Genomic DNA, 12,813 nt, shown 5'->3' with positions numbered 1-12,813 from the left:
CAAGTTTAATTGTCATTCAGCCATACATGAACACCCATGAGTACAGCCAACAGCACTAATGCAGTCATCAACATAGTGGAGGAAGAGTTGGGGAGCATTAGCAGGGAAGGCCTGGAACATGGACTGTTCAACATAGCTAACGAAAAGGCAGGCATAGCTGGGGCCCATGACTACCCCTCAAGTCTGGCAAAAGTGGGAGGAGCAGATGGAAAAACTGTTGAAGGTGAGTACCAGTTCTGCCAGACAGAAGAGGGTGGCAGTGGAGGGGAAACTGGTTGGTTCTTTCGTTGCGATAGAAGCGAAGAGTTTTAAGGCCTTCTTGCTGTGGGATAGAAGTGTACAGGGACTGGACATCCATGGTGAAAATGAGGCGATAAGGGCCAGGGAATTGAAAGTTAGCGAGGAGATCGAGAGCATGAGAAGTGTCACAGATGCAGGTGGGAAGAGATTGAACCAAAGGGGATAGAATGGAGGGAAAGTATGAGAACACGAGTTCAGTGGGGCAGGAGCAGGCAGTGACAATGGGCATATCTGGAGAGTCAGGTTTTTGCAATCTATTGCCGATCTAAAATGAGCATATGCTAATACCCACAAAAAGGATACAAGCTTAAAATCTCCACTGACAGCCCTAAGAAAGTGCCTCTACTTCATTAGAAGTCTGTGAAGATTCAGCATGACATCTAATATTTTGACAAACTTCTTTAGGTATACAGTGGAGAGTGTATTGACAGGCTGCATGTCAGCATGGTATGGAAATATCAATGCCTTTGAATGGAAAATCCTATAAAAGGTAGTGATTCGGCCCAGTACACCATGGGTAAAGCCTTCCCAACCATTGCGTACATCTACAGGAAACTGTCATAGGAAAGCAGCATCCATCATCAGAGATCCCCACCACCCAGATCTTGCCCTCTTTTTGCTGCTGCCATCAGGTAGAATGTACAAGAGTCTCAGGACTAGCATCACCAGGTTCAAGAACAGTTACTACCCCTCAACCATCAGGCTTTTGAATAAAGGGGGATAACTACACTCACTTGCCCCAGCATTGAAATGTTCCCACAACCAATGATCTCACTATCTTATTATCTCATGTTCTCATTAGTTGTCACCACTTATTTATATTTGCATTCTGGTTGATCTTTCATTTATCCTGTTACATTTACTTGCTGAGAATGAATCGCAGGGTAGTATACGGTGACATTTAAAGAGTGGAGAAAAATTGAACTATAGAGATTTCACCCAATTGAAGCAGTGCATTTCCACCAGAAATGCAATGAATTGTAGGTAGTTATACACAATTCTTCTACTTCAATACAATCACTAATAAAACAGACAACAAAAAATCTATTTAACAGTTATGTCAAATGTCTTGGAAATATTATATGCAGTCGAACTGAAAACACGCTATTGGTTCAAAATCTGCATTTCAATTTATTCCACATAAAACAAACCTCAATTTCATTTACAATGTAACAACAAAAGCAGTTCTTAAGAATTTTAAAATTGCAAAGCCTCTAAATTGATAATACATCAGTTTTTAATGTGCCATGACTTCTAACTGAAAATACCACTGCATTAGAATACAGTCAGGACTTACAACAGCGTGCACTAGATAATTTAGCGAATCCAATGAATCATATTGTAATTTCAACATAATGAAATATTTCCTTTTCTTACTCCAACAATATTATCCATTTGTGGTTACACTTTGTTTCCCCAACTATTCTTGGACTAAGAATTTCTGAAGGTAATTGGTATAGATTTTTAATAGCCAAATTTACTGCAAAAAAGTACAATTTCAGCTGTTCTTATAATTTGCTACCAGGGTAAACAAGAGAAATCAATCACAAGTATGAAAATTATCAGAAATACATAACCTATCCTTCTCTCAAATATTAAAAGTCAAGGTTAAATACAAAAATGATTTGTACATCGAAGCATAATATCCAGACCAAGAAACAAACTACTGAAAAACTCAGTAGATTGAATAGCATCTGTGGAAAGTAACTGTCAACATTTCAAATTCATTTTTTCTGTCATTCAGCCATACAGATATACATAGCTAAACAAAACATCGTTCTTCTGAGGCCATGGTGCAAACCACAGTACATACAGTCACACACAGCTCACATAGCTATGATCCAACACATACAGGTACAATGATATCAGCACAACTGGCATGGCCTGAAGATTGACAGATTAATATAAGATGAGAGGTGCATGTTTTCAGGTAGAGACCCTGTATCAGGACACAAAGGGGAAAGGGAAGGTAGCCAGAATTAAGAAGAAAAGCAAGAGAGGGCGAATATGTGCACCAAGAATGGCTAAAGAATAAAGGAAAAAATGGAAACCAGAGGAGGCAAGGTGTAGGACTGGGAGGCAGGGGCAGGTGGCTGGTAGGAAAAAAAAGGTGAGGGGCTGATGGACCCAAGTTGGGGGTGGGGAGCGTGCAGTTGGAGATTGAGGATAAAGGGTGATGAGTGGAGGCACAGAAAGCTGCAAGTCTTTGAATTTAAAACTAAGGAAGATGATAATGGGAACCATTTAAAGGAGATGGGATGCTGTGCGTCAAGGGCATGAGTAGTAAGTGGGTAGAACCAAGGGAACAGGGTATGGGAAAGTGAACAAAACTGAAAGGATTAAGGATGGATCAGAAAGGGGGGGGGGGGAGAACACAGGAAGTAAATTCAATATTTATACCATAGTTACAGAGTTACACAAGCAGAATATGTTGGTTGTAATAATACCCAAAGTTCATTTAATTAGATCGTGCAAATTGCAAGATAAAAATAAGGTAGCATTTTCATTCATGCCTCATAGTTAGTGACCCAAGAGCCAACAGTTCAAAAACAAAGTTGCAAAGCAAAAAGTTAATTTTTTTTTGTGTATGAAACCCCAAATTCGATTTTTTCCAAAAATAACTGCAAACATGGTTCATTTACAGCAGTAACTTTAAAAAACTGCACTTTAAAATAATTATTTTCCACTTTTCTCCCCATAAACATTGATAGTTCATCAATTTCAGTTCATTTAATTGCTAAAATTTGATTTCTAAAAAAATGAACCATTTTCTGACTTGCATATGAAATACTTAGGTTATGATGCTGAATTCAAGTTTGTGAAATTTGAAGTTGTTTACAAACTATAGAAACTTAAAATAATGTAACACATCAATTTTAAGAATATAAATGGCAGGTTAACATTTTTCCAAATATGACATTTACCTATATTATAAAATGAGAATACTAAGGTGGCTTTCAAGGTAAAGCTTTTACAATAGATTGAAAAAGTCTGAATGAAATTAAATCATCAGCACCTCATGTATGTAAATATCACTTGCCACTCAAGACTACAATTTAAAGTCAGCAATAATGGGTAAAGAAAACTGGATTTACATGTTTACAAAACCAATCATTTGTCATGTTATATATTTCTTGTGCCATGTGTTGAAGTAAATTTCACTGGGCTAGCAGTTACTGTAATTCAATATATACAAGTTACTCTACATATTGTAATAACTTCTGCATTAGCAATAAAATGAATTCGCAAACAAAAAGCATGTTGTGTTATTGTTAATCATTAACCCATTCAGTTCAAATATGGAGTCCCCACTAACTGGACTCTGTTTAATTATATTTGAGATCCAACAGCAGCAAAATAAACACCAAATCACTGTAGGGTTTTAAGCTTTCTAGGCTCAAGATTCTGTACTATGAAGTAGCTTTAATGTGTAAACAAAGAAAATCAGATACTTCCAAAGCCTCAGGGTTAATGTGCATAATAAACCCAACTGCAAAGGCATTCTTATCACTCCATTATGATTAGTTATATGTTTATAGGATAATTTGAAAATCAAATATCTAATTGGAGATTACAGAATCTTAATTTTGCTGACTTCAAAGTTAGATAAATTCAAATCAGTAGTTTTTGGAAACTTAATCCATCAATTGTAACAGATCTTACAAGAACAAAACAGATGGCTGTTTGTATATATTACAGTCCACTTACATAGCACCACAAAGTAAATGGCGTCATCTCAAAAGTATTGCAATGTACTGTATTCTACCTGCACATCTTAAAGTGTGTCATTGTACAATGTTAGTACAAGACTTACTTTGATAAGTTCTGATCTATGTAAAGACCAGAGTACTGTACAAAAAAAATTGCAGGCTTTGTATGACCGCTGATTTGTTATTTTATTTTGCCAGCCTAAAACAACAATTCGTAACAATAGTTTGAACCTGTTTCAATTTAAAAACACAATGTAAATATTATGTGAAGGAGACAGTCGAATTAACTACTTTGAAAGCAACAAGAATGCCAAATTCAATTATAACACAACCTGTAAATAATAAAGTGGTACTGATGTTAGTTTTGTTGTAGCGTGGATGAAATCATCGGAGAGACAGAGTTACTGGTAGATACAAAGCAGCTTCTTTATTAGACACAACAAGGTACAGCAGGCATCATACCGACGGAGACGCTTTCAGTAGAAAGGTCTGCTAGCCCAATGTGGGCTCGATATTTATATGCTATACACAAAGGGAAATCACTATTTAAAAAGTTATAGACAATGCATAGAGAATGCTTCCTTTTGAAGCTACATACAAAACATCACACCTTCTGACTTCATCCTTTCCTTCCGACGCCAACATGTCTCGGTTGGAACTCACAGCCTTTAGGAGTGCAAGTCAAATCCACAATACATTTATTTGGTATTTTATGTGTTAACATAGAGGACAATTAATATTATAAAGTATAGATAATACTGTCTTCAAAACTACCTGTAAACTTCACACTTCCATCCGCAGCGTCTGGCTGGTATCCTGATATTCACAACTTTCAGGAAATACATTGTAGTGAACTCAATCCACAGTACTTTGTCAAACAGAAGACTGGTGGTCAGAGTCATTTAAGTGTAAATGAATCATCTACCCAAAAACTCACTCTAACAAGTTTCATAGAACATAAACAGCACAGCGCAGGGACAGGTCATCCAGCCCACAATGTTGTGAACAAGCTAAAAAGCAAATCAAAAACACCCACTCATCCCAAAGAGGAGAAAATCTGCAGATGCTGAAAATCCAAGCAACACACACAAAATGCTGGAGAAACTCTGCGGGCCAGGCACCATCTGCGGAAAAGAACTGTTGACGTTTCGGGCTGAGACCTGCTGAAGGGTCTCGGCCCAAAATGTTGACTGCACTCCTTTCCATAGATCCTGCCAGGCCTGCAGAGTTCCTTCATCATTTGTGTGTTACAAACACTAATCCCTCCATCTTCCTCACAACCATGTGCCTATCGAAATGTCTATTAAAAGCCTAAAATGTATTTGCCTCTACCACCACACCAGCCAGCGTATTCCAGGCATCCATGACTCTAAAGTAAAAAAACTTACCCCTCACATCCCCTTTGAATCTACCCCCTCTCATCTTCAATGCATGCCCTCTGGTATTAGACATTTCAACCCTGGGAATGTCTCATGAAGAAAAAAATTATATCTCAAGATAACACTGCATATTCCATTCATCAGATTAACTCCCATTATTCAAAGATCTTTGGTTTACCTATCTTCAGGTGTATCAAATATAAAGGAAAGAACAGTGATGTGGTAACAAAATTATAGCACTATGTAGGAAGTCTCAACACTCAGCAGCTGAAACTCTGAAGTACTGTATCCTAAATAACGTTCAATAATTATTCAGCACATTCTTACAGTGTTACACATTTCTGTAGGTTATTTTTCACTGAATGCTGCGTTTTTAATTTGCACCATTTAATACTTGATGAACATGTTCTAATACTGAAGATGGTGTTAACATGAACTGAGGATCCTCACAATAAGTATAACGCCTTGCAAGAAGATGGTTGTAATTCTGCGTCAGCTGCATCTTTCCAAAAAAAAACCTGCAATTCTGTCCCCCTCCCAAAATATAACCATCATTGCGTATAATTCCACAAGATTGTTTTGGTACTGTCGTGTTTACACCCATTTTTTATTGCTCAGTAAAATAATACTCTCACAATAGTCAGGCTCTTCCTTGTCTAACTGCGTTTACTGCTGATTTGCCATCGAATCACAAGAGAAAAGTAACGCTCCACCCTACAGCCTTCAAATGGATTAGGTAATTCACGCACGATACGTACTGCCTCATGTTGCAAATAGAAATGATATTTTACAGCTACACCATTTTATAAAATAAGGCTGTATGATATTAATGACATTTTCAACACATCATTAATTCAATCAAAATTGGAAAAGAATCTGTCTTTCATTTTTCTGCAGCATAGGTTTCGTTTCCAGCGACGCACGTGATTAAGGGAACACCATTTCACAACATTAAGAAATCTTTATATGATCCATTATCTATAAAAGTGAAGCCAGAGTCCGATATGAGAAAATTTCCAAATGCTAACTAAAAATAACATTTGGTTCTGGTTCCAAAGTAATCAAAATTTAGCATTTTTCTTTGTCAATGTTTATTCATTATTCTTTGAAAAACGAATGCGATTGGGTGTCATTTACCCCAAAACAAACGAGGTCTGAATGGCACTTTTTTATGACTCTTTTCGGTCTGCAACTACCGAAAGATCCCGTGTCCTTCGCCGAACAGTAACGTCATCGCCAGCATCTGTGCGGTCCGAAATCAAAAACACAGCAAAAGGACAAAAAGAAACCTTCGCGTACAAACGCTCTTCATCACCTACCCCACCCCCAACATGGGCACGTAACCTTATTGGGGAAACTTGCCATCAACCCACCCTTCAACTCGCCTCTTTCTCTGCAAAAAACAAGCCGTGTTCAGAAACCCAAAACTGTCACTTAACAGCCTGGGGCACTCAGATTCAGAGTGGCCCAAACTGACCCATCTTCCCCTGTCAGACGGTGACTCATCTCGATGGGGAATATAAACAGGCTCTTGCTATAAAACGATGCAGGCATTCCCTACGTTTTGTCAGGCAAACCTACATCGAAGCATAGTATTTACTCGACCCAGCAAGCAGGTTGCTAGATTAGAAGAAACAGGTCAACCTTGAATACAGGGTGTATATCGCTTTGAGGTTATAAAGCTTGACAGCGATTAATTCGGACGTTACACGCTAAACATCTAATCCAATATATCTCGCACAGCGCATCTAATGTAAGCCGTAACTGTATTTGCAAACTATATTCAACCGCTTTAATACAGGTGTACAGCCTGCTTTATTATAATCGCCTATGTTTGAAAGGTCCAAGTGTGCTTGCATGCCTCGCATTCATTAAAAATAAAACAATCTGTAGCTAGTGGTCGACTGAATAAAAATAGAAAATGCTGGACGTGCCCAGCAGCTCAAGCAGCATCTGTTAAGAGAAATAAGACATCCTGCTTTTATTCTGTTTTGGCTTATTCACTGCGTGCCTTCACCCTTTGTATCAATGTTTGTGACATGTGCACAGTCAGACTGACAATTTTCGCCTGGTTGTTTTACCTGCTATGTTGGAGATCCAGGGCGGCGGCGAAGAGCTGTTGGTACTTGTTCCCGAGTAGCTTCCCTGAAAGCAGCTGACGCCCGGCCCCGTCCTCCATCCCCCCTCCACCTCCTCTGCCGCCTCCAGCAGCAGTCGCAACAGCCCGGGCATCCGCCGCCGAGCCGGGTGGCGGTAAGAGCAGCGAGTCCGTGTAAAGGCAAGCGGCAGGAGAGGAGTCCGGCTCCGTGTGCGAGGTGCAAGAGAAGAGACCGCCGGCCCCGGGTGCAGGAAGAGATGGAGCCGAACACATCATCCTCTGGGGGGGAGGGGGATGGGGGGTTGGGGTGGGGAGGCAGGGAAGGGGCGTTGAGTTGCTCCACTACCCAGCCGAGGGGAGGGGAAGCGGCGGGGTGAACGGTGACAGGAGGCCGGCGGCCGCAGCTCCACACCCGGGAAGGGGGGGCAGCGGGTTTTCCTCTCTGTCTGTCTTTCTCTGTAAAGTCTAGATCTCAATTCGCCAAGAGCTCTCTCCGCATCCTCCTCGACCTCCTTTTCAACTCGGAGTCGGGCAGGGGGCCGCCGGTTCAGCTGCCGGTTTCACCGCGGTGTCGCCCCCTGCTCAGGCTCAAATCCGACCACACTGCCATCTTGAAATTGCCGTCCCGACGGTGGGAACGCCGCATGCCGGGATAGGTTGACAGGTCTCGGAGGTCCGGCATGGTCCTCCCAGCCCACTGGGTGGCACCATGGACTGCTGCATTGCGAGGCACGTCCAGCGTGCTGCACTGTGGGTGCAATCAAATAAGCATTTGCATTTATATAGCTACACACAAAGCGCTGGAGGAACTTAGTGAGTCAGGCAGCATCTATGGAGGAAAATGAGTAGACGACTTTTCAGGTCGAGGCCCTTCATCAAATTGGAAAAATAGAAGGGAGGTAGTTGTTATGAACGGTATCATTTGCATTCATAATACTAATAAAAACTTTATTTATGGAGGAATTTTCATCCAGATGATGTAGTTCAAAGTGCTTTACAATGGGATAAAAGTATTTACATGAAAATAAAATAAAAAATAAACACAGAAATAAAAATATAAAGATGTTAGTTAAAAGCAAAGTGAAATGATTCTGCATGCCTTTTAGTTTTAGGTATTGAATTCCACAGTTCAGGAGTCTAGTTATAAAAGGCAAACCTGACAATTATCTTTTGAAGGAGATTGTTTAAATTTAAGAGATCGAAGGAAGAAGATCTGACAGCTCAAGCAAGGTTATAAAACGAAAACCATTCTGTAATGTACCCATCATGTGACTGGTCCCAGACCATTAAGAGCTTTAAAAACAAATAAGAAAACTTTAAATTAAATTCAAAGAGATATAGGAAGCCACATTCACATAGTTCCTTTCAAAAGCTCTGAAATAACTTTTGTTCATAATGTGCAAACACCAGTGATAAAGGAAATGTGGCAATTAGCTGCAAGGCCCCACAAACCATAACATGAGTAATAAAGACAATGGTCGTTATTTTTAAATAATGTTGACTAGTGGATAAATAGCATCTAGAAACCAGGGTGGACTTCTGGTTTAAGGTGGTGCGACTGAAGTTGGGTGACAGCTCACTGGTGGTTCATAAGGCAAGAAATATGACTAAATACTTTATTAATATCATTTTCTCCTGTGGTAAATTGTGGTAAACTATCACTGCAAACAATGAAGAGGCGAGTGAAGGTGAGGCTGATTCAAGAGACGAGTCTTGTGTGTGCGATGCAAAATCGGAGTGTGGCATATTCAAGGAGAAGTGGTCAGAGCAAGATCAAGGCATGGTCAATATGGAGTCGGACAGCACGAATCAGAGAGGGGTCGGTACGGAGGAGTGTTGGAGCCCGTCCACCTAAACCAGGAGCAAGGTTGGATTGATCAATATGCCAAGTCGATTTGGAAAGGTCAAGCACAGCCTTGGGCTGAGCGGCGGTATACACGCCCAGAGTGTATCGCTGTGGCAGGGCCCAGGTCCTCGTGCCGGGGACAATTCGATGTTTGGACGATTTAAACACCAGCCCAGATAGATTGATAAGGCAAGGTGTTGTGACTGGAGGCGAGGATCGGGCCGATTACGCTCATTCTTCTGCGACGTTTACTTCTCTCCAAGGTGCTGAGGCTGCTACGTACTCCACGTCTGCAAGGTTCACAGAGATTTGCCCTGCTGTGTGTTGAACTGAGACTGAGGCTGTGGGCCCGCTCCAGCTACTCCGGGCTCTGAGTCTGGACTCAATTTGGTTCTGAATGCTGTTGCTTGCTTTTATTGTTTGCATGATTTGTGTTTATTTTCTCTCTCCCTCTCTCCCCCCCTTCCCCCTCCCCTCTCCCTCTCTCCCCCTCCCTCTCCCTCTCCCTCTCTCCCCCACTTCCTCTCCCTCTCCCCCCCCTCTCTCCCTGCATTGGCTGTTGGTTGTTTTTTTTAAATCGGGTTATTACACATTTCTTGCTTTGTGACTGCCTGTCAGCAGACAAATCTCAAGGTCGTATAATTCATACATACTTTGACAATAAATGTACTTTGAACTTTGATTCATACTGTTTAAAAGGCTGCACCTTTTACAACCATTGGAAAAGGAAAATGGGGAAAGGTTATCTGTAAGTGTCACTGCTTGAAAGTGAGCCTGCATTTCTGTTCACAGCAATAGATCTGGACTTGGACGTTTTTACTTCTAACTGTGTGACAACAACTAGTTGATAAAGTATTTCCTTTATACCAATATCACACAATTAATATTCCAGATATATTGAAACTACAGGTAGCAATGTTTTGCTTACATAGTATTTAATTGTTAATTATCAAAATAATTAAAGTTTTGTATGCTAATATGTGGTACTTTGACTAGTTTGACTTTTATTCAAGTGAATCAATTATTATCAGCTTTATATGCATATTAAGTTTTTTATTTATAAATAATGATTTCATCTTCTTTTTGATTGCTTTTTAATGTTTCTACCATCCTGTCTTGATTCTTTTTGTCAGACATGTTTTGTCCTTTCACATCCTTATTTTAGTCCCCACTGTCCGCAACTGTATTGACCTTGTAAAGTTCTGAAATGCATCTATTCCTTCCTGCTATTAGCAAGAAACCAATTCTGTGTCTCCAATGAATGAATCAGATTTAATGTCAATGATTTATATAGTTCAACATTTATAATTTTGCAGAAACTGTATGGTGCAAAGATATAAAATGACGATAAATTACAAAAGTAAATACTGCCAAAAAAAAGGGATGACAAAGGGATGGACTGCAAAAAACCTGACGGCTGAAGGGAAGAAGCTGTCTCTGGATTGAAACACCTCACAAAATAAATAATTTCAAAACAAGAATGTGTAGACCAGGGATGGCCAATCTTTTACATTCCATGCGTCAATTTTTTCACTCACGAGTTCAGAAGTGCCATACAACTCTTGTACCCCCAGTCAATTCTTGTAAAAATACGTTAATATAGAACTTGTGCGTGAAAAAATCACATATGAAATTGTGCGTGAAAAAATTGACGCGTGGAATGTAAAAGGTTGGCCACCCCTGTTGTAGACAATCAATTGAAATAGCAAATGTAGTTAAATTACATTACAGATCTTGAAAATTGTGGTGATGCTTTATATATTTTACTGAGAGATACAGCACTGCACCAGGCTCTTCCAGCCCAAGAAGAGCCACCTAATTACACTCATGTTCTCAATTAAGTTACAAACCCACACGGCTATTCACAACCGCAATATATCCCCTTAAAACATCGAAAGCAGTGAACTACATTTGAGGTGTATTTATTGTTTTAATATTGGCAGCACCACTGCCCATTTGTGCTTACAGTAACTAAGTTGACTTAATGACCATTTTTTGGAACAACAGCACCATGACTTGACCTGCTGGTTACATGCCATTTCAACTCCCTGCTCTCCCACCAACCTGTTAATCCATGGCCTTTGCCACCAGCAGGGCAAGGCCAAATGCAAACTAGAAGAGCAGCACATTGTGCAGTTTACAACCCAGTGGTATGAAGATTCAAGGTGCATTTACTATCGAAGTATGCATGTAGTAGACAACCCCGAGATCTATCCTCTCACAGGTAGCCATGAAACAAAGAAAACCATGAACCCCCCCCTCCCCAACATGCAAAAAAAAGAACAAATCCTGCAAATGGCAAAAAAAAACTGGGGAAAAACACAACATAAAACACCAAGCCCAAAGTTATCAAGAGTCCAGGCATATTCGGTGTACAAACACTGAATTTATCAATTTTAAACAAACCCACTCACTCTGTGCTCTGGCACTCTCATTCCCCTCCCATCTGCTCATGATCCCTCCCTGATCTGGTTCCACTTATCACTTTGTTTACGTATCAGACTCCAGCACCTGCATACTATCATGTCTCCATTTATCACCTTCCAGACCCTGCTTTACCTCCATCCTTCTCCACACCCACCCCCTCCACTTGGCTTGCCTGTCACTTCTTTGTCTTTCCTATTCTGTCTCTAGCCACAATCTCCCAACTCCACACTTCTTTTGCCACTCGTTGCTTCATTTGCCCATCATCTCCCCAGTTCTACTAATTGCCCAATCTTTCAACTCTGTATTGACTATCTCCCCTTTAACCTCTCAGTCCTTATACAGGGCCTTGGCCTGACACATCATCTATCCCCTTTGCTTCTGGACAGAATCAGGTTTAATATCACCAGCATATAGAAACATAGAAAACCTACAGCACAATACAGGTCCTTCGGCCTACAAAGCTGTGCCGAACATGTCCCTACCTTAGAACTCCCTGGACTTTACCCATAGCCCTCTATTTTTCTAAGCTCCATGTAGCCATCCAGGAGTCTCTTAAAAGACCCTACCGCTTCCACCTCCACCACTGCCGCCGGCAGTCCATTCCACGCACTCACCACTCTCTGTGTAAAAAAACTTACCCCTGACATCTCCTCTGTACCTACTTCCAAGCAGCTTAAAACTATGCCCTCCCGTGCTAGCCATTTCAGCCCTGGGGAAAAGCCTCTGATTACCATAAAATTTATTGTCTTTGTCTTCATGGTTTCAATGCCCATTCAGAAATTGGATGGCAGAGGGGAAGAAGCTGTTCCTGAATCACTGAGTGAGTGCCTTCAGGCTTCTGTACCTCTTTCCTGATGGTGGCAATGAAAACAAGACATGACCTGGGTGCTGGGGACCCTTAATGATGGACGCCACCTTTTTAAGGCATCACTCCTTGAAGATGTCCTGGATATTACAGAGGCTAGTGCCCATGATGGAGTTGACTAAATTTACAACTCTCCCCAGCTTATTTCGATTCTGTGCAGTAGCTCCTCATCCATACCAGACAATGAT

At 40.8% G+C, this 12,813-nt stretch overlaps 1 protein-coding gene across 1 annotated transcript in view; it reads right to left on the bottom strand.

Annotated features, from left to right (window-relative positions):
- mycbp2 (MYC binding protein 2) overlaps positions 1–8,124 on the bottom strand; it is a 225,403-nt gene extending 217,279 nt beyond the window's left edge. Inside the window, exon 1 of the mRNA XM_072258771.1 lies at positions 7,471–8,124. Within this exon, the coding sequence (XP_072114872.1) occupies positions 7,471–7,763 (293 nt within the window). The 5' untranslated portion in view covers positions 7,764–8,124. The remainder of the gene's footprint in view (positions 1–7,470) is intronic.
- Positions 8,125–12,813: the final 4,689 nt, after the last annotated feature.

This window comes from Mobula birostris, chromosome 5 (assembly GCF_030028105.1).
Source record: "Mobula birostris isolate sMobBir1 chromosome 5, sMobBir1.hap1, whole genome shotgun sequence".
NCBI lineage: Eukaryota > Metazoa > Chordata > Chondrichthyes > Myliobatiformes > Myliobatidae > Mobula > Mobula birostris.
Note: the sequence above shows the minus strand (reverse complement) of the source record. Positions and strands in the feature narration are given on the sequence as shown.